The 26,634-nt window shown below is 40.8% G+C and overlaps 1 protein-coding gene across 2 annotated transcripts in view; it reads left to right on the top strand.

The window, feature by feature from the left end:
* The first annotated feature begins 5,683 nt into the window (after positions 1-5,683).
* smad2 (SMAD family member 2) overlaps positions 5,684-26,634 on the top strand; it is a 128,570-nt gene continuing 107,619 nt past the window's right edge. For both annotated transcript variants that reach the window (XM_060847630.1, XM_060847557.1), the window contains exon 1: positions 5,684-6,361. In XM_060847630.1, the coding sequence (XP_060703613.1) occupies positions 6,075-6,361 (287 nt within the window). In that variant the 5' untranslated portion in view covers positions 5,684-6,074. The remainder of the gene's footprint in view (positions 6,362-26,634) is intronic.

The raw sequence follows: 26,634 nt of genomic DNA, 5'->3' as shown, positions 1-26,634 counted from the left end.
CACCGACGTCGGGCTCACTGGTCTCTAGTTCCCTGGCTTGTCCTTACCGCCCTTAAGATATTATTCAACTGGTAAGGGTCCAGAAGATTTACCAGGATGTTGCTAGGAATGGAGGGCTTGAGTTATAAAAATACAGTAGATAGGCTGGGACTTTTTTCACTGGAACATAGAGGTTGAGGGGTGACATTATAGAAGTTTGTAAAATATGAGGGGCACAGATAAGGTGAATTGCAATAGTCTTTTTCAAAACTAGGAGGCATATTTTTAATGAGAGAAGAGAAAGATTTATAAAGGACATGAGGGGCAACTTTTAAGATGGTGTGGTTAGTGTGTGGAATGAACTGCCAAAGGAAGTGGTGAATGCAGTTACAATGTCTAATACAGCTTTGGTAAGGACATGAATAGGAAAGGTTTAGCGGGAGATGGGCCAAATTCAGACATTTGGGTCTAGTTTAGTTTGGGCACAGAGTCAGTGTGGAGCAGTTGGATGAAAGGTCTGTTTCCATGCTGTATGAATCTTTGACCTCCATTAGAACGTGGTGACCATTTAACCAGACATTTAGTTTGATTGGCTCTGATTGAATGTTGTGAAGCAACATAAACTTAGGGAACAGTTTGCCATGCATCTCAGCTGGGCCTGCAGCCGACCAGACCTCCCAGTCACCGTCCATTTTAATTCCCATTCCCACATGACAATCCTTGGCATCCTCCATTGCCACAACAAACCAAACAGCAAATTGGAGAAACAACACCTTATGTTCCGCCTGGCAGCTGAGAGCCCAGAGGACTCAACATTAAGTTCTCCAAATTCAAATAACCTCCCTTCCTATCCCCCAACTCCCTTCCCAGCCCCTCTCCCTCCTCCCAGCTACCTACTGGATTTATTCCTCCCAATGAGGAGGAATGGTTGTATGCTCTGCTTATCTTCATCTATCCCCATTTCACCAATCTGCCCCCACCATCCCCTTTATCTGCAGCTCCCCCTACACCCACCCCAATGTCCTGAAGAAAGGTTACACACAAAACATCAACTTCTCCACCTCCTAATATTGCTTGGCTTACTGTGTTCTTCCAGCCTCCTGCATACCAACGGCAACTACAATGGCTTGCTAGCCCAGATCTTGAAGAAAACTTTAACTAGTTGGCCGAGGCCTGGCTTTGTTTTGGGATTTTGCTGTAGACTGACCTAGAGTTCCTCTGATCAGGATATGTCCTGAGTGAGGCAGTACAATTGCCTTCACTCAAGTGGTCTAGATTAGAGTGGTGCTGAAAAAGCACAGCCGGTCAGGCAGCATCTGAGGAGCAGGAAAATCGATATTTCGGGTAAAAGCTCTTCATCAGGACTGCTCAACTGGTGTCCCCCAAGCTCACTCAGACTACCAAGGATGTTCACTTCCATCGTAATACCCTGCAAGTCTTACGTGCTGCATTTTCCAATGATAAAACTAGTTGTAGTGCCTGTTTGAAGACCTGATGGGCTTCAACTAGTAGGTGCTTTTGCATTGTTACCTCATTAATTCTACAAACATAACAATCTCTCAGCATCTCATTAAGAGTTAAACTAAAGTCACATGCCTCTGCCAGTCATTTTAACTCTGTCAAAAATCCCAATGCAGATTCCCCTGGTTCGGAAATTGCTGAGTAAAACTGATAGCATCTCAGAATTAAAGGAAGCTTGGGAACATTATATTCCATAACTAAATCTGTCAACATTTCAAACGTTTTTGTATCTTGTGCCTCAGGGAGAATTAACTCCTATTAACCCTGCAGATCCACAAGCTGTCAGGAGAATTACTTATTGCTTTTTATCTGCCTCAATGTAATTTGCCCGGAAAAAAATAATGCACTGTTTCCATGTTCTGGGCTCAGTATTAAAAGGCAGGATCAAAAGAGTTAAGCTTCTTAAATAACGGCATGATGCCAGAAATGCTTACCCCAACTTAAAAACAACTGTTCCAAGTAAATTTCTTCAGGAGCATGCTTTTCTTGTCACTATCCCATATCCCATCATTAAGTCATCACTCATTTACATGTATACAGGCCTTGACACTGATGCAACTCCCTCAGTGCCAGCTCTCATAGTGAACAGGATGTGTGACACTCCTGTTCTTATCTGTCAGCCAGGACTCCTGATTGGACCAGATTAACAGCCCCAGTCAAGGAACACATATTCAATGAGGTACATCTGGCTGCCCTTGTTACAATCACTACAGAAGCATTCTGAGGTTTCTCTCCATTTAGAGAATATTGGGCGGCACAGTGGCACAGTGGTTAGCACTGCTGCCTCACAGCGCCTGAGACCTGGGTTCAATTCCTGACTCAGGCGCCTGTGTGGAGTTTGCACGTTCTCCCCGTGTCTGCATGGGTTTCCTCCGGGTGCCCCGGTTTCCTCCCACAGTCCAAAGATGTGCGGGTCAGGTGAATTGGCCATGCTAAATTGCCCATAGTGTTAGGTAAGGGGTAAATGTAGGGGTATGGGTGGGTTGCGCTTCGGCGGGTCGGTGTGGACTTGTTGGGCCGAAGGGCCTGTTTCCACACTGTAAGTAATCTAAATAAACCTCTATAAGATCACCCTCAACCACCTACAGCCCAGTGAAAAAAGTCCCAGCCTGTCCACCCTCTCCTTGTAACTGAAATTCTCCATTCCTGACAACATCCTGGTAAATCTCTTCTGAATCTCTGAAGAGTACTCCAGAAGAGGCCTTACCAACATCTTGTACAACCTCAATATAATGTCCCAAATCCTATACTCTTTAGATAATAAGTTGCTTTTCTATTCCTCTGAACAAAATGGATAACCTCCATACACATTCACACTAAATTTCATCTGCCACATTTTGGCCTATTCACCTAACTATTTGTAAATTTACTATTTCTTCTTCACACTTACTTTTTCACCTATTCTCACTATGTCCATATTACAGAGGAGAAAGTCTTGAAACGCATAAAAGTGGATAAATCCCCAGGACCTGATCAGGTGTACCTTCAAACTCTGTGGGAAGCTAGAGAAGTGATTGCTGTGCCTCTTATTGAAATATTTGTACCATCGATAGTCACAGGTGAGGTGCTGGAAGACTGGAGGTTGGCTAACATGGTGCCACTGTTTAAGCAAGGTGGTCAGGACAAGCCAGGGAACATAGACCAGTGAGCCTGACGTCGGTGGTGGGCAGGTTGTTGGAGGGAATCCTGAGGGACAGGATGTACATATATTTGGAAAGGCAAGGACTGATTAGGGAAAGTCAACATGCATGGGAAATCATGGCTCACAAACTTGTTTGAGTTTTTCGAAGAAGCAACAAAGATGATTGATGAGGACAGAGTGGTAGATGTGCTCTATTTGGACTTGAGTAAGGTGTTTGACAAGGTTCCCCATGGGATACTGGTTAGCAAGATTAGATCGCATGGAATTCAGGAAGAACTAGCCATTTGGATACAGAACTGGCTCAGATGATTGTCTCATATGTAACTAAAGCAGAAAGAGAACCCAAGCTTTTGGCTGTAATGGAGAGAGGAATAACAGTTTTCACATTCAGCTTCAAGACCCCAGCAAGTGCTGAAAGCTAAAACTAAAATCCTGGTTCCGTGGGAGCTTGACCCCACCCCTTCATGCTGTTTCTATTGTTCCAACCTTTTTAAAAAATACCAAAGCACTTCAAGATATTGGACCACTACCATCAACGCTGTCTGTGCAAGATCCTGCGAATCTGCTGGAAAGAAAGACATACCAACATCAGCACCCTTGACAGGGCCAACATTCCCAGCATTGAGGTACTGACAACCCTTGATTGGCTAAGATGGGATAGGCATATCATCCACATGACTGACACGAGACTTTCAAAATAAGTGCTCTGCCTAGAGCTTCCAAACAGCAGGCAAGCCCCAGGTGAACACAGGAAGTGCTTCAGGGCCTCACTGGCGAAGTGCGTCATTCCCACAGACACCTGAATAACCTGTCCAAGACTGTTCCGAAGTGGAGGAGGAGCATCCAAAAAGGCGTTGAGCACCTTGAGACTTCCTATTGGGAAAAAATGGAAGCCAGGCAAAAACAACAGGAGCACACCTTACCATAACCATCATCTATCCCAGCATAACAGAACGTGCAGTAGCCACATCGGTCTGTACAGCCACCTATGGACTCACCCTGAGAGTGGAAGAGAGTCATCCTTGTCTGTGAAGGACTGCTGATGATATTGCAGATACCCTGTAAAACTAGCTTATCAGGGCATTAGTGAGACCACTTCTTGAATGCTGTGTGCAGTTTTGGTTTCCTTACTTAAGATGTAAAGCATTGGAAGTGGTTCAATGGAGGTTTACTTGATACTGTACCTGGAATGAGCAGGTTGCCCTCTGAGAAAAGTTTGCACAGTCTGGGCTTGTTTTGGAGTTTAAAAGAGTCTTTGTTGAAGTCTATAAGATCCTCAAAGATTGATATGTATAGTTGAGTCCAGACTAGGGGGCACTGTTTGAAAATTAACAAATGCCTTTTTGGGTCATAATTTTTTTTCCCTCCTGAAGGTTGTGTGTATGTGTTTTGGGAACATTCTGTCTCAGAAGGTTGTGCAGTTTGGGTCATTGAAAAATTTGAAGTTGGAAGCAAGGGAATGAAAGGATTTCGAGGTAGAGAGCTGTGTGGAATTCTAATAAAACAGATCAGCCAGAATCTTCTTTAACATCAAAGCATTGCCTGGAGGGGTCAAATGGTCTACTTCTGTTCCTAAATTGTATGTGATAGAAAATGTGAAAAAAAATTGCATGTACAAAATTATTCAAATATATCAAGTGACAGTGGTAGATGTAAGAGTTCAATCAGATCAAAACAAGAAATGGCTTACTAATCTAGTTTGAACCTCAATAATTGCCTCATTCTTTAACATTCATTAAAAAAAGAGATAATTGGACTTTTAAGGATGTAAGTTTTTTGACGATGATACTGGAGAGATAAGTGCAAGGCTGCAAGTGAAGTACCACCATTCGGTTTAATTTTCAACTCTTTTGATGTCGAGGATTTCACTGCAATGAAGCCTGGAAACCACACAATATCAATATAAAAACAAAATTTTCAAGCTGCTTATGTTTGACGTTAATGAAAACCATCCCATTTATCATCAAGCTGAAAGAGGCACGAATTAGTGTACATGATAACCAACCAATTCTAACACAAAATAAAAATCTGATGAGGAAAATTCAAACTGTTCCATTGAAAATCTAGCAGCTGGAGTGAGTCGGCGGAGGAATACACCCAAAGGCATTTTGAATAATAAGCTCAGAAAATAGGGAACTTTAACTTAATAGCCCAATTTAACAACGTTTGAATTTATAGTAGCAAAAAAAATTGATTTCTAGCTTCCAAATCCAGGCCTTTTATCATTGACAAAGAAGATTTGTTTGAATGTAACCTTTGGAACTATTTCAAGTGGAGGAACACACCCCTTAATCGTTTTGCCTTTCCCCCTCCGCCCCCAAAGAAAGGAGGAAAAAAAGTTTTGCTGAGGCATCAACCAAACCTGTTAACCGGACGTTCCTCACGCATGCCTGGGGTGATTGACGTAAGATTCCATCCAATAGACGCCCGGAATCTGCCCGATCGGCCCGGCGTCTTTGGCAGGCGCACCAATGAGAGTGGAGGACGCGCGAGCACTAGGGGTGGGATTTCCAGGTGGAGGGAGGAGGGGGGGGAGACTGTTAATCGTTTCTCGCCGTCAATCAAAGAAAAAGGGAGCGAAGAGACCAGCGGGAAGGGAGAGAGCAAAAAAAACCAAATAAAATCTCCTCAGGGGAGGATGTGAGAATTAATAATAAATTACCCAGAAGGCTAACGACATTTTTTTGAGGGCAATTTTTATTTATTTTCTCACGAATCATCTCGATTGATAAGCGACGGTTACCGAGTAAAGCGAGGCACAATTGTTTGAATTTTTGAATCGTGGTTGCCGTTTTCTTCCCTTTTCCAACCTCAGTTAGCCCCTTTATTATTATTTTCCTCTTTCTTCTTCACCTTTCTCTTTTTTCGCCCTCCTCCCTCCATCCGACACCCCCTGCCCCCTCACTCCCACTCCCCATTCCCGGCTCCAACCATGTCGATCTTGCCCTTCACGCCGCCCATCGTCAAGCGTTTGCTGGGCTGGAAGAAAGGCGGCGAGTCGCAGTCTCCCTCTTCTCAGTCCCCGTCCCAGGCGCCGCAGCAGCAGCAGCAGCAACAACAGCAGCAGCAGCAGCAGCAGAACAACGGGCAGGACGACAAATGGTGCGAGAAAGCCGTCAAGAGCCTGGTGAAGAAGCTGAAGAAGACGGGGCAGCTGGACGAGCTGGAGAAGGCCATCACCACCCAGAGCTGCAACACCAAGTGTGTGACCATCCCCAGGTAAGGAACGTCTATCCTCTGCCAAACTTCTGTTCCCTAAATCAAGCAGCCAGGTTTAGTTGTTACATTTTAATGACCCTTTTTTTGTGACAAGTTTAATTTTCTTGTCTTAAAATATAACTTGATCATTTATCGACAAGCGTATTTATAGGCCCTGAGGCCAAATGTACATTTGTTTCACTTGATTTTGGGAATTTAACGAATGTATTTTGTTCTAGTTTCTGCTAATTTTAAGCATTGATACTAATGTGTCAAAAATGAACATTTGACACATTGGTTGGTGTAATAGATTTTTGGAAATGTGTGTTTTTATATGTGTACTTTTGGGTTACAGATTCATTAGTGTAGCTTTGTTCAAAGATATATTGTAATTTTCTTTATGAAGAAGGACAGTTCTGTTGCAGCAAAGAACACATGGACTTAGATCAGGATGTAATTTTGTTTTATTCTGTTTATCTTTGATAATTTGTCATTACCATCTGTATAAGTAGTGTTTTTTTTCTGTTCGAACATCAACTTAACACTTTGCATTTGGTTTTAAAATTAAAAGTGGTTAAAAAAAGTTGTTTATAGGAATCGGTGTTTTCCTTATACCTTGTTTACAATGTGCCAAAGTTAGTTCCATTTCTTATCCAACTCTGTTGCCTAGAGAAAGTGCTCCTTGCAGTGATGATTTTGATTTGATTTATGGTGAAGAAGCAGAGCTTTATGTCTATTAGAATGGTGATATTTGGAGATGATGGTGATTCCATGCCATTGTTTTTGCCTCTTTGGCAGCAGTAGTTACAAGTGTGCTTATTTTTTTCCCATTTGTATGGATAAGAGCAAGCAGGATGTAAATAAATAATTGACAGTAGTGTGATTTTTAATCTTTAGTGGATAATTGTTTCTTGAAACAAAAGTTTGAGATTACATTATAATATTTCCCAAATTTATGTTTTTATTCAACGGTTTCTATTAAAATGAAGACACTTTTTTCATCTTGGATGCTAGGGCAAAAAGAGTGGGTTTCTTAATACTCTCATCTGCTCCCCTAGGGGAGGTAAGAGCATGTTTCATCATCTGAGCCAAAATGATAAACGCAATAGTTCATCTTGGCATGCTATCATTTTCTTGCCAGCATTCAAATAAGGGGCACAAAAGGCATAGTAAGTATATTACAATTGTAATATCTCTCTGATATAATTGAGAGTCATTTAGGCTAGAGGCCCAATTAATAGGAGTGGGGGGAAATGAGCTTTTGGTTAATAGACATTTCTTTAAAATAATTAATCCCTTGTGGAGCATTTCCAATAACTAAGTCTGCCTGTATGCTCGTAGAAGCTTTTTGTAGACTTCTGGAATTGTAATGGGTTTTTATTTCTTTTTTGAAGAGTTTTCTAACCTTCTAATTTTAACAACTCAAAGTTTGAACTGTAAACTAAACAATCACTCACTTGTAGCATAAGCAGAAGATACTGATAATCCTCAATCTGAGGATTAGGTAATGTTGGAGATCTTCAAACAAAAAGATTATGTCTTCATTTGTAGCCTTTTTTTCACGTTCAGATACTAATGAAATTATTTGCGCATTTCTCGCATTGTGTCTGCTGCTCCTGTTACAGGAAAAGGGGGGAGGGGAATCAAATGATTTATTAGCACTAATTTCTTTTTCCATTTAACCTATTGATGTGATTTATTTAATTTTGACTGTATTCAACAGGTTTGGGTAAGAACCAAGTACCAGTGTGATTTTAATATGAATCTAGAATGTGCATTCTGGTTTGGTATTAATGTCAAAGCTCATCTTTTGTATTGAACTGTAAATTTTACACCATTTTGATCTACCTTGAAGTGGGATGAATTGATTTATGGTCACATTGCTGATAATATCGTAATGTGGCTTGGTTTAAAGTTGGGTAATTCTGACAACAGGAGTTCACAGGCAAATGTGATTCAGATCTCTGATGGTATAAATTTAAACTCTATGTATTGTGAACGTTTTGCTTTTTCTGGAATCAGAGGGCCATTTGGTCCATCATATCTGTGCATGATTTGTGAAAGCTATCCCATTAGTCTCTTGTTTTTTTTCCATATAATCCAGCATACTTTTGTATTTTAAGTATTTAATCAATTTCTTTTGAAAACTTACTAAATCAGCTTCTGTCGTACTTTTGAGCAATGCATTCCAGAACATCACAAATCAATGTAACAACCTTTTTCTGTCCATGTTGCCTTTTTATTCTTTTTGGTTGCCTTAAATCTGACCTTTGTCATTGGAAATAATATTCTCATTTTCTTTACTTGAAGCCTCTCTCCATTTTTTTTCTTCATGTCTGCTGTAAGATGCACAAATGTACTTTCTCTCATCCCTCCACATTGAAACCTTTTTCCCAGAATCATGTAGTAAATCTTTGTCTCTCCTAATTGTTGACAGTGTCATTGGCCATTCAAGTATCAAGTTGAGACAACGTATCCCCATTTTAAAAGGCATACAATCAATAAAAGTAAAACGGCTTATTAAATAGTAGTATTATTATCATTAGTAATCTCTTCTAATTTCTTTCCCTTTCCCCCTCTTTCTCTCTTCTTCACCCCCACCCCAACTTTTATCATCAGCAGAAATCCCACAATTTCCCAAATACTTTCAATTCTAACGAATGGTCACTGGACTTGAAACATTAACTTTGTTTTTCTTTTCGCAAATGCTGCCAGAACTGCTGAGTTTCTCCAGCACCTGCATTTCTTTGTTTTATATCATATTAAATAGGGTTGTTTACTAAATCTACATTGTAGTCAGATTTTGCGATTCTCAGTAGTCATGAAAACTTCATACTCCAAGGGTAACCAGTGAGGACATAGCTGTAAAAAAGCGTTATTTTATAATGGCTGCACTTGGTCTTGCCAAAGCAGGAGCATAAGAGTACAATTTGGCCAATCATGCTATTTAGTAAGGCCATGGATCATGTGGTTGTTGTGTCAATCCACTTTTCTGTCAATCTTTCATCACCCTTGATATCAAAACTCCACATTATTGCCTTCAGTAAGTTCAGTTATCCACTTCCACTGCTGCCTGGGGAAGAGAATTCCACATGAGAGGAAAATAATTTTTGTTCTAAAACGGGCACCTCATTTGAAATTGTAGCCCCTGTTTCTTGTGTCCTTCACAATAGAAAACAAACCTGCGATTCACCCGTTCCAGTCACCTTGGCTATCCCCTTGATTTTTCTAAATTTCAGTGGGTATAAATGCAAACTGTTCAACTTTTCATCATAAGGTCTTCATACTAGGAATGATTCAAATGAACCTTCTCAGAACTGCTTCTAACACATCTATATATTTTTAGGCAAGTAAAGAGACCCAAACTCTGTATAATCCTCCATATGTTGTCACATCAATACAACAATGAAACCTTCCTACTTTGTTTTATTTTATTCCCCTTACAATAAAAGCCAGTGTTTCACTTGCCTTGCTGCACCTGCATACTAACTTGCTGAGATTTATTTGGACACACTCATCCCTCCATCATGGAGTTCTGTAATCTCTCTCTTTAAGTAGTGTGCTGCTTTCCTTTTCTTGTCAAAGTGGGCAAGTTTGTTTTCCTAGTTTATGCCCCATCTGCCAAATTTTTGCCCACCCACCTAAGCTGTCTGTAACCTGTTGCAGACTCTATCTCCTCTTCACACTTACTTTCCTACTTATAGCTAAATTTGCCAACGATATCAATATGAATCAGTTCACTTATGTAAAATTACATCTGCCATTTGTTTTTGTTTTACTGTCTGTTGTTCAGTAGTCTGTTAATATCCTCACCTTTTTTACTACTTGAGTTTTGTCCTCTACAGCTTTGAAATGATGCCCTCCTATATACTAGAGTTAAGATTTTTGATGAGCACAGTGGTTCTAATACTAAGAATTGCCATTGTACGCTTACTCCGGTCAGAAGAACGTCAATTCACTCTTATCCAACACAAGCCAAACTGTACAGGTGCTGGAAATCTGAAATATAAACAAAAGTATCAGAAACATTCAGGTCAGGAAGCATCTGAGATTAGAGACGCAGTGTGTATTTTTAGTCACTGATCAATTCTGATATAAGATTGCCAGCCTTGCATGCATTCTATATCTCTCCATAGATGCTGATTTATTTCCAGCATTTTTACTTTTATTTCAGTTCACAACTACTTGCTATTATCATGGTTGACATGATCTCACTCTACAGCATAGTAGATTTGCTGTTCCAAATGGCCTAATTTTATTCTTTTTATAACCTTAATTCATGTCAATATATTTCCTCCACCAGTCCAAACTGCTTTGATTTTGCACATTACCTCTTTTGTGGGACTTTACCCAAACTGTCTGTACTTAAAAGAACATGTCACTGACTTCTTCCTCATCTTTTCTACTAGTTTTATTCTCCAAAAAGAAGAGGTGGTTCAAATGCTATTTTCCCTTTCCTAATTCCGCGTTGACTGTAATATTGTATTTCTAGTGTCCCATTATTGCATTGTTTGTAATAGACTGTATCTTTTCAGAACTACTGAGACAGACCAGTCTGTAATCCTCAATTTTGTCCTCCCCTTAACTATATCCTATTTCATTTCCATTTGTAACATGGGATGTAGATTATCAGGCTGTGAGGATTTATCAGCTGTTAGTCCTGTGAATTTTTCCAGCAATTGATCTTTTACTGATTATTGCCTTCATTCCTTCCTTCCCAAAAGACCTTGGTTTCCCAACCACTTTTTGGAAGTTATCTGTCATCAGTAAAGACAAATTAAAGTAACTGTTTAATTGCTCCACCTTGTTCAACATTATCAGTCCTCTTGTTTCAGACTTTAAGGGGCCTAAATTAGTCTTCACTAACATTTAGTTATGGAAGCTGTTGTCTGCTTTGATGTTTCTTGCAAACTTGCTGTCGTTTTTTTTTCTTGGCTGCTTAATTAACTGCTTGGCCCTCTGCTGCTGAATTATAAACTGCTCCCAGTCCTCTACTTTTCCTAGCCACTTTGACTCCTTTTTGGATCTAATACTTTCCTTAATTTATTTTGTTAACCACTTTTCATGTTATCTTTTCTTTTGCCTAAAAGAACTATATAACTGTTAAAATACATGCATTTACTTTAATTATCAACATTACCTATTCATTTTGAAGTACTTTTTTAATGTCAACCAGTCTGTTACAGCCAACATGCCCTCATACCTTCATAGTTCCTTTGTTTAATTTAGGACCATAGTTTTGGACTGGACTACTTCACGTTCCACCCCAATGAAGAATTCTATTACGTTAGGAACCTCTAGCAACAAGATTAATAATACATTCCTCATAGCACAAAACCCAAACTTACAATAGCTTGCTGAGTTGGCTTCTCAACTAGAGTCATACAGATTTACAGAACGGAAGCAGAATCTTCGGTCCCTGCCAACCAGATAACTTAAATTAATCTAGATCCATTTGCCAACATGTGGCCCGTATCCCTTTTAAACCTTTCCTATTCATATACCTGTTCAGATGCTTATTAAATGTTGTTATTGTACTAGTCTCCACCACTGGCAGCTCATTCCATCCATGCACCACCCTTGCATGAAAAAGTTGCCCCTTCATTTCTTTTTAAACCTTTTCCCTCTCACCTTAAACCTGTGCCCTCTAGTTCTGGACTCTCCCAACTCCGAGAAAAGACCTTGTCTATTGACCCTATCCATGCGCCTCATGATTTTATAAACTTCCGTAAGGTCACCCCTCAACCTCTGACGCTCCAGGGAAAACAGCCCCAGCTTATTCAGCCTCTCCCTATAGCTCAAATCTTTCAACCCTGGCAACATCCTTGTAAGTCTTTTCTGAATTCTTTCATGTTTTACAACATCCTCCCTGTAGCAGGGAGACCAGAATTGCGCACAATATTCCAAAAGGGGCCAAACCAATGCCCTATACAACTGCTATATTCAATGTACTGACCAATAAAGGAAAGCACTGCCTTCACTGTCCTATCTACTTATGACTCTACTTTCAAGGAAGTATAAACCGGCATTCCAAGATCTTTGTTCAGCAGCACTCCCAGGAACTTACCATTACGTATAAAATTCCTGCCCTGTCTGGCCTTTCCAAAATGCAGCACCTCAAATTATCTAAATTTAAACTGTTGACTATCTGGTCAAGATCCGATTGTACACTGAGATAGCCTTTTTTATGCTATCGGTTGCACCTCCAATTTTGCTGTCATCTGCAAACTTTTAACTATACATCCTGTATTCACATCCAGATCATTTGTATAAATGACAAAAAGCTGTGGACCCAGCACTGATCTTTTTGGCACAGCACTGATCTCCAGCCACCAGTCTGAGAAGCAGCCCTCCACCACCAACCTCTGTTTTCTACCTTCTAGCCAAATCTCTAGTTCTCCCTGTATTTCGTGAGATCTAACCTTGCTAACCAGTCTACCATGGGGAACCTTGTCGAATGCCTTACTGAAGTCCATATAGATCACATCCATTGCTCTGCCCTCATCAATCCTCAACCTTACTACTTCAAAAAAAGCTCCAAGTTAAGAACTTCAGATTTCTCATGCACAAAGCCATGTTGATTATCCCTAATCAGTCTTTACTATCCAGTATACATGTAAATCCTGTCCCTCCGGATTCCTTCTACTAACTTGCCTACCAAGGATATCAGGCTCACCGGTCTATAGTTCCCTGGATTTGCCTTACCACCTTTCTTAAATAGTGGCACCATGTTAACCAAGCTCAAGTCTTCCAGAACCTTACTTGTGACTATTGGTGATACAAAATCTCAGCAAGGGGCCCAGCAGTCGCTTTGCTAGAGTTCGAGGGCACACCTGAACAGGTCCTAGGGATTTATTCACCTTTGGATGTTTTAAGACATCAGCACCACCTAATATAGATACTTTTTAAGATGTCCCCATCTATTTCCCCACATTCTATATCTTCCATGCCTTTCTCCACTGATGCAAAATACTTGTTTAGTATCTTCTCCCATCTCCTGCAGTTCCACACACAGGCTGCCTTGCTAACCTTTGGGGTGCTCTCTTGTCCCCCCAGTTACCTTTTTTTGTCCTTAATGTATTTATAAAATTGCTTTGGATTCTCCTGAACCCTATTTGCCAAAACTATCTCATGTCCCCTTTTTGCCCTTCTGATTTCCCTCTTAAATATACTCCGACTGCCTGTATACTCTTCTGAGGATTCACTTGATCTCTGCTGTCTATACCTGACATATGCTTCTTTCTTTACCCAAACCTCAATTTTTCTAGTCATCCAGTATTCCCTACACCTAGCAGCCTTGAATTTCACTGTAACAGGAACATCCTGTTTCGAGACTCTTGCTATCTCTTCTTTTTTTGAAGGCTTCCCATTTTTCCGCCATCCCTATACCTGTGAGTATCCAGCCCTAATCAGCTTTTGGAAGTTCTTGTCTAATACTGTTAAAATTGGCCTTTCTCCAATTTAGAACTTTAACTTTTGAATCCAGTCTACCTTTTTCCATCACTATTTTACAACTATTAGAATTATGGTCGCTGGTCACAAAGTGCTCTCCCACTGATACCTCAGTCACATGTCCTGCCTTATCACCCAAGAGTAAATCAAGTTTTACTCCTCCTCTAGTAGGTCGATCCAAATGCTGAATCAGAAAATTTTCTTGTACACAAATTCCTCTCCACCTAAATGCTTAACTCTATGCAGTCCCAGTCTATGTTTGGAAAGTTAAAATCCCCTATCATAACCACCCTATTATTCTTACAGGTAACTGAGATTTCCTTAGCAATTTTGTTGCTCAATTTCCTCCTGACTTTTGGGTGTCTATAGTACAATCCCAATCAGGTGATCATCCCTTTTTCTTGTTTCTCAGTCCACCCAAATAACTTCCCTGGATCTATTCCCAGGAATATCCTCCCTAAGTGCAACCATAATGTTATCCTTTGTCAAAAACACCACTCCCCTCCCGTCTTGCCTCCCTTTCTATCCTTCTTATAGCATTTGTATCCTAGAACGTTAAATTATCAGTCGTGTCCATCCCTGAGCCATGTCACTGTAATTGCTATGATATCTCAGACCCATGTTCCTAACCGTGCCCTGAGTTCATCTGCCTTCCCTGTTCGGTCTCTTGCATTGAAATAAATGCAGTTTAATTTATCAGTCCTACCTTGTTCTTTTTATTTAGATTAGATTACTTAGAGTGGAAACAGGTTCTTCAGCCCAACAGGTCCACACCAACCCTTCAAAGAGCAACCCACCCATACCCATTCTCCTACATTTACCCCTTCACCTAACACTGCGGGCAATTTAGCATGGCCGATTCACCTAACCTGCACATTTTTGGACTGTGGGAGGAAACCGGAGCACCCGGAGGAAATCCAGGCAGACACCGGGAGAATGTGCAAACTCCACACAGTTGCCTGAGGCGGGAATTGAACCCAGATCTCTGGCGCTGTGAGGCACCAGTGCTAACCACTGTGCAGCTTTGTTCCTGCCTGCCTGCCTGGTCTGTTTGACTCCTCTTCCCAACTGTACCAGTCTCAGATTGATCTCTTTTCTCACTATCTCCCGGGGTCCCACCCTGTCACCTTACCAGTTTTAACCCTCCAGGGCAGCTCCAACAAATCTTCCTGCCAGTGTATTGGTCCACTTCCAATTCAGGTGCAATCAGCCCTCCTTATACAGGTCACTTCTACCCCAGCAGAGATTCCAATAAACCAAAAAGGTGAGCTCTTCTCCCTGCACCAGCTCCTCAGCCACGCGTTCATCCAATCTATCCTCCTGTTCAGACTCTCACTAGCTCATGATCTGGGAATAATCCTTCAGGAGCTTCTTTTTGAACTTCTGCCTAACTTTTTTTTCCTTTAGAATCTCATCCTATTCCCTTTCTGTGTCGTTATTTCTTACTGGTCCCTCTCCCCTTTTGAGAATATTCTGCTTTGACAAAAGGGTAACTAGGGAGAGAATAGGGCCCCTCAAAGATCAACAAGGTGGCCTTTGTGTGGAGCCGTAGAAAATGGCGAAGGTACTAAATGAATATTTTGCATCAGTATTTACTGTGGAAGAAGATATGGAAGATACAGACTGTAGGGAAATGGATGGTGACATCTTTCAAAATGTTCAGATTATAGAGGAGGGATGCTGGATGTCTTGAAATGGTTAAAAGTGGATAAATCCCCAGGAACTGATCAGGTGTACCCAAGAACTCTGGGAAGCTAGAGAAGTGATTGCTGGGCTTCTTGCTGAGATATTTGTATCATCGATAGTCACAGGTGAGGTACCAGAAGACTGGAGGTTGGCAAACGTGGTGCCACTGTTTAAGAAGGGTGATAAAGACAAGCCAGGGACTATAGATCAGTGAGCCTGACCTCCGTGGTGGGCATGTTGTTGTACATCCAGTCCCTCAGGATTCCCTACTTGTATTTGGAAAGGCAAGGACTGATTCGGGATAGTCAGCATGACTTTGTGCATGGGAAATCATGTCTCACAACCTTGATTGAGTTTTTTTGAAGAAGTAACAAAGAAGATTGAGGAGGGCAGAGCAGTAGATGTGATCTGTATGGACTTCAGTAAGGTGTTCGACAAGGTTCCCCATGGGAGACTGGTTAGCAAGGTTAGATCTCCTGGAATACAGGGAGAACTAGCCATTTGGATACAGAACTGGCTCAAAGGTAGAGGGTGGTGGTGGAGGGTTGCTTTTCAAACTGGAGGCCTGTGACCAGTGGAGTGCCATAAGGATCGGTGCTGGGCCCTCTACTTTTTGTCATTTACATAAATGATTTGGATGGAATGAGCTGCCAGAGGATGTGGTGGAGGCTGGTACAATTGAAACATTTTTAAGACACATTTGGATGGGTATATGAATAGGAAGGATTTGGAGGGATATGAGCCGGTTGCTAGCAGATGGGGCTATGTTGGGTTGGGATGTCTGGTCGGCATGGACGGGTTGGATCGAAGGGTCTGTTTCCATGCTGTACATCTGACTGTCCAATATCCTTGATCCTGTCACCAGGGAGGCAACACATCGTTCGGATTTCTGCTATTGGCTGCAGAAATGTCTGTCTATGCCTCTGACTGGAGAGTCCCCTATCATAGTTGAAAGATCTGGTACAGGAAAAACGCAGCAGGTCCAGCAGCATCCAAGGAGCAGGAGAGTTGACATTTCGACCCTAAGCCCTTCATGTCACATTCCTGATGATGAAGGACTTATGCCTGAAACGTCAACTCTCCTGCTCTTTGGATGCTGCCTGACCGGCTGTACTTTTCCAGTGCCACACTTTCTCCTTGTCCCCGATCACAGTTGATCGCTTGGAACTTGACGTACCCTTGGTTACATTAGAACCAGTCTCATGTACTAGAAACGTGACTTTTGCAACATTCCTCTGAGTGTCCATCACACCCTATATTTTCCAAACAGTATACTTGTTTGAGATGGGGATAGCCACAGCAAACTGCTGCACTGCCTGCCTCCCTCTCCTGCCTTACCTGGAAGTATTCCATCTACATGACTTATATTTCTGGTTTTTTTTTCCCTCTTCCTGTAACTGCCATCCATCATACCCCCTAGCATATTGGTCTTAAGGTTCACCTTGTACACACACCAGAAATTCATCTGGTGTGTTATTGCTGATATGGTTTGTTTGTGCAGTAGTTCCTCCTTCTCTTCTTATCCTCCTCCTCCCATACATACACACACACACACACACGCGCGCGCGGTTTTTGTTCTGAAACCACGGGTAGGGGCAAACCCACTTATTTAAATGGGAAATGTATCTTCCTGGTACCAGAATGTTCTGTATAATATGTTCGGGTCGCGAAAGACTATTCTGCAGATGTAGTGGTCGACCTGTATATGGAAATTAACATCAGCTATGGTTATTGTCGCACCCTTTTGCATGCATCGCAAGTTTTTTACTTAATACTATCCCTTATCTGCCCACTATTGTCTGGAGGCCTACATGCAACTACCACAACCAGTCTTTAATTTTACTGGGCTAGATTTTTTAGCTCATTAAAATTAACCCTTCTTATTTGTATATTGTAATCTGATTCTTGTCAGTTTCCACAATTTTAACATGCTTCCTCACTGAAGCATATACCACTTAACTCCTTTTTGCAATGTGATGTGTTTAGATAAAGTTGATTTCAGAGGTTTTTAAATTTGTTCTGTATGTGGATGTCACCAGCAAAGCCAGTCTTTCAGCAGGAGCTGTCTGCAACTGAGTGTAGGATTGTTGAAGCTGAGGTATTAATTATACTCAATTTTGATACAGGCAGATTTTTAAACAGTGAGGAAAAGGCAGGATGATCTCATTGAATGGTTGAGCAGGCTTGATGGGATAAATGGCCTACTTCTGCTATGACATATTCATGAGGCCATTTCATAGGGTAGTAAGATGCCTCCTATGTTGGTGGGAGCCAGGAGTTGCATTGGCCAGTGAAGGTAGGGAATCAGTTTCTTTCTGAACAATATTTGTGAACTATATGGGTTTTTATAGCAAATCTAAGTTTAATGATCATAACATTGCATTTAGTTTTCTCTGATAAATTCGTTGAATTTAAATTGGATTTGAACTCTTTGGAGCATTAATACTCTGAATTACTGGTCCAATAATACTACTAATACACTACTGTTTTCCTAATGAGTATGAATATTCAGTGTAATATCTTTCATGACTCATGATTTCTAAGACGTGAGCTGCTTTTATTGTTGTTACTCTACTCTAAAGTGGCAACTAGGCTGCTCCAAATCTGAGTTACTTAACTGGTGAACGCATTAGTGGCTTGGGGGCAGCACCCTTTTCAACTTGCATTGTTTTCTTCCACTAAATTTTTGCTTGGCCCTTCCTCAATGATTAAAACTGTTGAGCTTCTTCAATAATATTAGTAATTTGCCTTTTTTTTTGTTTAGGAGTTGATCGAAATATTTTAGGTAAAGCACACTAAAATAAATATATTTTGCAGCAAAATTACTGGATCATGCAGGACTTTTGACTTTTTTTCTGACCAGCCTTTTTTGCCTTTCAAATTAGTGTGTACAAGTTTGTGTAGGCAATTTAGTACCTTTTGGGTTATTTGAGTTATTTTCAGATTTTCGTTTCAGTTCTTTGGTGTTTCCCATTCCATTAAGCTTAAGAGCATTGGTCACAAAAGTCCATTTTAATCCATTGCATGCAGTTTGCCTACTTTGTCCACTTTAACTCTGGCCCTGAAAAGGGAATTTGTTGGCTAAATCAGAGTGTTTATCAAGCCATTTGCCCATTTTAAAAACTGTTTGGAATGGTGCAAAGTTACCCAATATCGTTTTGAATCACTCCTTAAGAGTTTCTGGAATAGTTTAACTATTAAAGTCCTGAAATGTTACCTTAATTGTAGAGTTATACTAGTAATCTAATATCAAAGAGACTAATTTTAAAAAATATGTTGCGATGCCCTTGTTGGCTGATGCATCTGATTAGCTGTACCAAGAGGCTTACAAAATAGACTGCAACGTAACTTAGAGTATACTGATCCTATGTAATTGGGGCTGTCCAGTTTCCTGTAAAATGACATCCATGTGCAGGCATGTTTGGCTTTTTGTTTTATTTAGATTAGATTCCCTACAGTGTGGAAACAGGCCCTTCAGCCCATCCAGTCCATACTGACCCTCCAAACAGTAACCCACCCAGACCCATTTCCCTCTGACTGATGCACCTAACGCTCTGGGCACTTTAGCATGGCCAGTTTGCCTGGCCTGCACATCTTTGGACTGTGGGAGGAAACCGGAACATCCAGAGGAAACCCATGCAGACATGGGGAGAATGTGCAGACTCCACACAAACAAACAATCACCTGAGGCTCGAATCGAACCTCGGACCCTGCTGTTGTGAGGCAGCAGTGCTGACCCCTGAGCCTTTTGTTGGTCCTTTTGATTCCTGTGGGAAATATTGGTAGTGATCTGTCATGCATTGTCTTGTGAGATGTTGGTGCTTGAGTAAAACTATTAGTTGGAAAGTCGTGGTGTGCAGTATTTGATATTTTTAGTTTTTGTAATTATTGAAAGTTCAATTATTTCAGACAAATTCAAACTCTTCAATTACATTACCTTAAAAATTGTGATGTTGACAGTGCTTCCAAGGCCAGCATTTTTTTTTTGCCAATCCAATTCCCTCAGTTCTGCTGAGCTATTGCTATGCACTGTTACAGACAGTGTTTCATTAGTCTGTTAAATTGAGTTCCAGGGTTTTGATCTACTGGTGAAATACTATTTACAAAGTGGTATGGTATGAGAATTGAAGGAGACTTTGCACTTCGAGATAATGAAAGGCTGCGATGGAAGTAGCTGTTGAAGAATTGCTCAATAGCTGCTGCTATGTATATTGTAGACGGTACATACTGGGGCTATCATACTTAGATGACACTGTGAAAATGATGTAAAAGGTGGTGCATTGGATGCTCCTCTGATTTCTGCTTTGTTCTGGGTATTGATGAGCTTCTAGGGTGGTGCAAACAGGAAAAATCTCACGTCATTGTCAAATGGTGGGAATCAGCTGCCTATCTAATTATGGTGCAACCTGGATATAAACTAAAGTGGCATACATGTCAGAGTAAAGAGTTCATTTTATCCTAGCAGCCTTTCTCTTGTCACTCCCAGCTATAATGGAGCTCCCTCACCTCTTACCAACTCAGTGTGCACACACACCACCTACCCCATGGTATGCAGAGAATGCAGGGATGCTATTCGCACATGCACAGGTGCTTCATGCAGCCAGAGTCCTGTCATGGCCTAGTGCTGTAACTGGCCACATCTGCATGTGCTGCAGCAGTATTGTTACTGATTATCACTGAGCAAAATCCTTTGTGTGCTTATTGTCTCTCTTAATGATCAATACAGTTGCTTAGATCTAATGAACATAAGTGCAAGTTGATATTGCCACAAAGTGTTGGTGGAGGCTATCTAGATGATCTAAACAGTGGTAAGATTATAGATATTTGCCTTTTGTAAATGATATTATTTCTAAGGATGTTGGTTATCTGGAACTGATTGATCTACTCATGCAAATTCATTTTAAGACAAACTTGCTGGTCCATAATCAGATCCTTGTTGCAATAAGTAACTGCCTGGTCTATCTCTTGTGGTTCAGTTAGTTCAAACTGTTATCACCAAATTTGCCTTTTTGAAATCACTGGAACTCCCATGATTGTTGACTTCAGTGACATTTCAGGCTTTTTCAGACTTTGGAAAAGTCAATAACCTGAAACAGCCTTCATAGCAAATCTGTATTGCATAGTAAAGAAACACTTGAACCCATGACCTCGTACTGACTGAATTGTAACTGACACACTTACTGCATTATTAGTGCGCATTTTCCTCTTTGAGCAAATGCTGTAATAAACCAAATATGTTATTGCTTTGTCTTACTTTTGAAATGGTGTGAACCCTAGTCACCACTACATCTATTCATTTTTATTAATGTTTTGATTTTTTTTATGCAGTTGCATCTCCTTTAATTCTGTTTTTGGGCAGAAGAGACTGGTTGTGTCAACTGTCTCTGCTATTCATGTAGCAGAATCATAGATCCACTTTTGTGCATTCACAGATCTGTTAATTTAGTAATAAATGCGTAGAGTTGGTGTACAAATGCATGTATAAGGACCACTATTTTCCTTTCATTATTTTTTCACTGGATGTTGCCTGGCAATACCAGTATTTGAGGTTGTTCTCTAATTGCTGTTGAGAAGGTGATTGTGATCTCCCTTTGAATGCTTACAGTCCATATGGTGTAAGTATACCCATGTTGCAGAGTTTTGACCCTGAAGATATGCCTTCAAGTCGGGTCTCTCCTGTCCAGAAGGGAATTTGCAAGTGGTAGTGTTCCCATGTGTCTGCTACATGGTAGGTGATAGAGATTGTGAATTTAGCTGCTGCAACCTTGGCAGGTTGCTGTTGTAGGGGGTGAGGTCGGCTGATGATGGGGTGATGGTGCTGGTGATGTGTGGTGGAGAGTGAAATGAAGTGCCAAGACAGCAGTGTAATTTGTCCTGTTATTTCTCGTGTTCTCTCTAGCTTTTTCTATATTTGTAGACTGACTGCTTCATTCTGAATTATGAATGAAAGTGAATGTTGTGTAATGATTGGAGAGAAGATTCCCACTTCTGATGTGATGCATTGAAGTAGCTGTGAAAAGTTTTTACCTGATTACCTTCTTGAAGTCCTTTTCTTTGGAGCACGTGTCCACGTTGCCTTGTTGTCTTCTGCTAAAACTGCCAGCTGCTCCCAGAGAGCAAAGATTTATCCATTATTTTTTGACTATCTAACTCCTTAAATCTCTGATATCCAATTTTGTCACAACTGGAAAGTACCAAATGTAACTTGTTGTGGTGTGCTGGAAATCAGGTTGTACTATTCTCGGAGTCATCTTATTGTCATCCCATTTCCCTATTAGTCGAAGCAAGCACTCAGACACAGTATGGCTCTACCTTCATCGTTATTCCGAGCCCTGGACAGAGCGATCGCCCAAGTATACAAGGACATGAGTTCTTCGTCTTCTCTCGGACAGCAGTTTTTTAAGGAATTATATAGTCACTTACAGGGAGTAGCACCCAAATAAAGCACCATCTATATTGGGTGAGCATTACAATTAGCAAGCATCAACTGTAAAGATTAAGCCATCTGGCATTACACAATAGATTTTCTTCACCTCGTTAACTGGCAATGCACAATAGATGTTCTTCACCTTATTAAAGCACTATCCTTGCCTCCAGCACCTTTTATTATTTACTGCAAGTTCTTATCTGGTCAAAGTCATGCTATTTGAGTCTTTGTCAAGCAACCCTAGATTTAACTCTTTCTCTACTTGCTCATACCTTTTATACACATTCTCAACCTTGCAAGTTAAAGCTTTTAAAATAAGTACAAGATTCTGCAATTTATCGGATTTCCTGATCCAGCTTGATGGAAAGTACAGACCACGTTTATGTGCTTGGTTATTATTTATTACAAATAATTTAGACTTGTGAGCACCATTTCAACTGTTGGCATTTTAACACACATGAAAACTCTTAATTCCTTTAGATTCACCCCTACATGCATGCACAGTCAAATATACAAGGGAAAAATAGGTTATGGCAGAGGAAAATTTGCAGACAGTTGAATGGTTTTCTGTTCACAACCTACTAAAATGATCCTTGTGATTCCTGCGCTGGTTAGAATTATGTTTTTCCATTGTTTCTCCTCTGCTTCTACTAGATTGCAAGTGACACAAGGCTGGTTTTCTTAAAAGATTTCTGACTTATCAGTTAAAAGTCATAGCTTATAACAACTGCTGAAGGCAAGATTAACCAGTATTATTCAGGTTTAGTATGGGTTTTGACTGCAGAAAAGAGAAGGTCAACCCCTGTGCTGGTGGGGATCAACATACTACTTTGATTTTCAGATAATTGAACAGCTTGGGGCTGGGGACAAAACACAATCAGCTTGCTGGCAGGCAAAAGACTTTTTGTACTCTATAACTGGTCTCTAGTCCATACACCGATCAACTTCTTGCTGCCATCCATCTGCATCTGTATGCAGAATACTCTGCTCCAGTTAGTTGTCAACCAATTCAGTTGCAGCTTTCCAAACAGCAATTTGCATAATGTTTGCCCTAAGTGTAGGGTTACTTCTCAATGTTCAGCAATCCTTCAAAATACTGGTTTTGAAACTGTTCTTTTTCATTTCAGCTCGCAATTTTTAAAAAATTTTAAAAATTGTTCTACAAATCCCACACTTAAAGCGGGTCATAAAAATGCGGAACTAAAGAGCCCTTAGTTTGATATCAATCATAGGAAACTTTCAGAAGCAATGCTAAAGGATGTTATTATTAGATACTTAAGATTTTGGATCGAGACAATATATGTAGTTATGTGAAATTATGATTGACAATCCTGGAGTTTTGAGTGTCACTCTTATCCAGATAAAGAAAAATCAATGGGTGTGTTGCATTTGGATCTTTTAGATTAGATTAGATTACTTAGTGTGGAAACAGGCCATTCGGCCCAACAAGTCCACACCGACCCGCCGAAGCGCAACCCACCCATACCCCTACATTTACCCCTTACCTAACACTACAGGCAATTTAGCATGGCCAATTCACCTGACCTGCACATCTTTGGACTGTGGGAGGAAACCGGAGCACCCGGAGGAAACCCATGCAGACACAGGGAGAACGTGCAAACTCCACACAGTCAGTCGCCTGAGGTGGGAATTGAACCCGGGTCTCTGGCGCTGTGAGGCAGCAGTGCTAACCACTGTGCCACCGCGCCGCCCAAATTTGATTTTAGGTACCACATAAGAGGTTAATAAATAAAATTGAACATTTGGTATTAGGAGTAATATGTTGGTATTGTTTGAGAATTGCTTAGGCAGAAAGCAGTGAGTAGGAATAAACATTCTTAGGATAGCAGGTACTTGGACCAACCAATCACAATCTACGTTAATGTTTTGGATGTGCGGGGACACTGCGTTGTTTCTACAGTTTTATTCATACACACTTTGGGAATAGAAATTATGTATTCTCTATAGAATTTTGAAAAATATAAGGTGATCTCATAGAAAATTATTTCAGGGTATGCAGGGGTGGATGTATGTAGGTTATTTTTCTAGGTTGGTGAGTCTCGAACTAAGGCGGACAATCTCAATACGGATACCCCATTTAGGACTGAGACTAATAGGAATTTCTTCCATGGCCGTAGATCTTTGGTATTTTCTACCTTAGCGGGCTATGGAATCTGAATCATTTTAAGACCAAGATCTTGAGATTCTAATGTCTTAATGGGATATGGTGATAGTCCAGGAAAGTGATGTTTGGGTAAATTATTAATCATGGTCTATTTTAGTTGGGGAGCAGGCTAGTTGGATTGCATGCTGAAAATGTGTTGCTGGAAAAGCACAGCAGGTCACGCAGTATCCAAGGAACAGGAGAATCGACGTTTCGAGCATGAGCTCTTCAGCCTGACCTGCGCTTTTCCAGCTACACATTTTCAGCTCTGATCTCCAGCATCTGCAGTCCTCACTTTCCTAGTTGGGTTGCAGACCTACTACTCCATCTTCCATTGAAGATTGAGAATGCCACCTGTTCTGGTGCATCTGTTCCTCCAGGTCAAGACTTTTCTTTGGTACCCCTTCCAATTTTTTCTGTGGTTTTTTTCCCAATACCATTGATTATCTTACCGTTTTGACTGACTTGAATCAATTCAAGCCAAAAATTAGATGATGGGTCTGAAACACAATTTTGTTTCTCGCTCAACTGATGTTATATGAACTTTCTTTTATTTCACTTGTGGGATGTGGGTATCGCTAGCTTGCCAGCATTTATTGCCTGTCCCTATGCACCCCTGAACTGAGTGGCTTGCTAGGCCATTTCGGAGGGCAGTTGAAAATCAACCAAAATACTGCAGTCTCTAGTCCCGTGTAGGCTGGGCCATGTGAGGATAGCAGATTTCCTTTTCCTTCCATGAAAGGCATTAGTGAGCCAGGTAGGTTTTTCTGACAATCAGCAATGTTTTTTTTTGTCATTCGAGATTTTAAATGGAACTCCAACTCCTCCATCTGCTATGGTGGCAGTCAGACCTGGCCCCCAGAATATTAGTCAAAAAGTGTGGTGCTGGAAAAGCATAGCTGGGCAGGCAGATCAGAGGAGCAGGACAGTCGACGTTTCAAGTATAAACTCATCATGAAACATCAACCTTCCTGCTCCTCGGATGCTGCCTGACAGCTATGCTTTTCCAGCACCACCCCCTTTGACTCTGATCTCCAGCATCTGCAGTTCTCATTTTCCCCAGAACATTAGCTGAGTTTCTAGATTAATAGTCTAGGGATAATGCCACTATGCCATCGCCTCTCCTGAACCGGCTATTGTGATAGCATTTGCTCTTGTTTGGTCTGATTTGCACCATCTGTGATTACTTTTTGTTTTGCAGTTGTTTAATTGGAATTTACTTAAATTTTTAATGGAGATTTTTTTCTTGAAGGTGTAGATTTAATCATGAGTTCATTCTTTATATCACTTTACAAAACAAAAGGTTATCCATCTTGCATCATTATTGATGATGTGGAATTTGAGCATGTTCCACAAGAACCAAATTCTTTACAAAGTCTTCCTAGTTTCACATTGCACACTTCTTTGATCCATTCCTTTGTTGCGTTCATCCATCCAGTGATGTTTGTGAATGTGGATGGCAGTATCTTTCTAAAATTTTTTTTGCTTGCATATCACCATTGGCTTTCATTTTTTTGCCATCTGATGCACAAGGTGAAACCACAGTAAACTGGTGTCCTCTCTTGGCCATTGAGTTTGACATAGACTATAGAAAATAGGAACAGGAGAGATGTTAGTTAGGAGGTGTTAACATTATTATTCCAGAGATACAAGTAATGTTCTGGATGCTTGTGTTCAAATCCCACCATGGCAGATGGTGAGAAAACAAACTTGGAATCAAGAGTCTCAAGCTCACGAAACCAGTGGTTGTCAGGCAAACCCAACTGACTCTCTAATGCCCTTTATTAGGAAGCCAGCTGCCATCTTTGCGTGATTTGGCTTTAGATGCGACTTCACAGAAATGCTCTTTTGGCAGCTTGGGATGGGTAATAAGCGCTGGCTTAGCTAGTCACGCCTACACCTCATGAATGAATCTTTGATAAGCCATTTGACCCTTTGAACCTGTTCCACAATTCCAATCTTTGTCCTTCTTGAAAGCATTCACTTTTCTGACCTCAACTGCTTTCACAAAATTCCACAGACTCGCCACTCTGGATAAAGAGATTGCTGCTCATGTCAGTCGTAAATTGTCCACCATGTCTCCCTTAGACACTGACTTCTGGTTTTCAGAATCCGAATCCCTACAGTGTGGAAATAGACCCTTCGGCCCTGTTTTCCATTTCCCAGTCATCAGAAATATTCTTCCTGTGTTTACCATGTCTAGTAATACTGTTTGAATTTTTTTAAGTTTGAGAGTCCCTTCTAATCTCCCTCTCCCTCTCCCTCTCCCTTCCTGTGTCAGTTCTGCTATCTGAGGTTAGTCTGGTTTTAAAAAAAAGATTGTGGATGCTGGAAATCTGAAACAAAAACAATGCTGGTCAGCAGGTCTGGCAGCATCTATAGAGAGAGAGAAAGTGTTATGCATCCAGTGGCTCTTCATCAGAATTGAGTCTGGTATTCATTGCTGTCCCTGAATCATTTATCCTCATAAAGAGATCAGAAATGTGCACAGTACTGTGTGGTCTCACCAAAGCCCTGTACAATTGCAGCAGGACATCCCTTGTTTCTTTACTTGAATCTTCTTGC

The sequence above is a fragment of the Hemiscyllium ocellatum genome, chromosome 1 (genome assembly GCF_020745735.1).
Source record: "Hemiscyllium ocellatum isolate sHemOce1 chromosome 1, sHemOce1.pat.X.cur, whole genome shotgun sequence".
Lineage (NCBI taxonomy): Eukaryota > Metazoa > Chordata > Chondrichthyes > Orectolobiformes > Hemiscylliidae > Hemiscyllium > Hemiscyllium ocellatum.
This window is presented reverse-complemented; position numbering and strand designations above follow the sequence as displayed.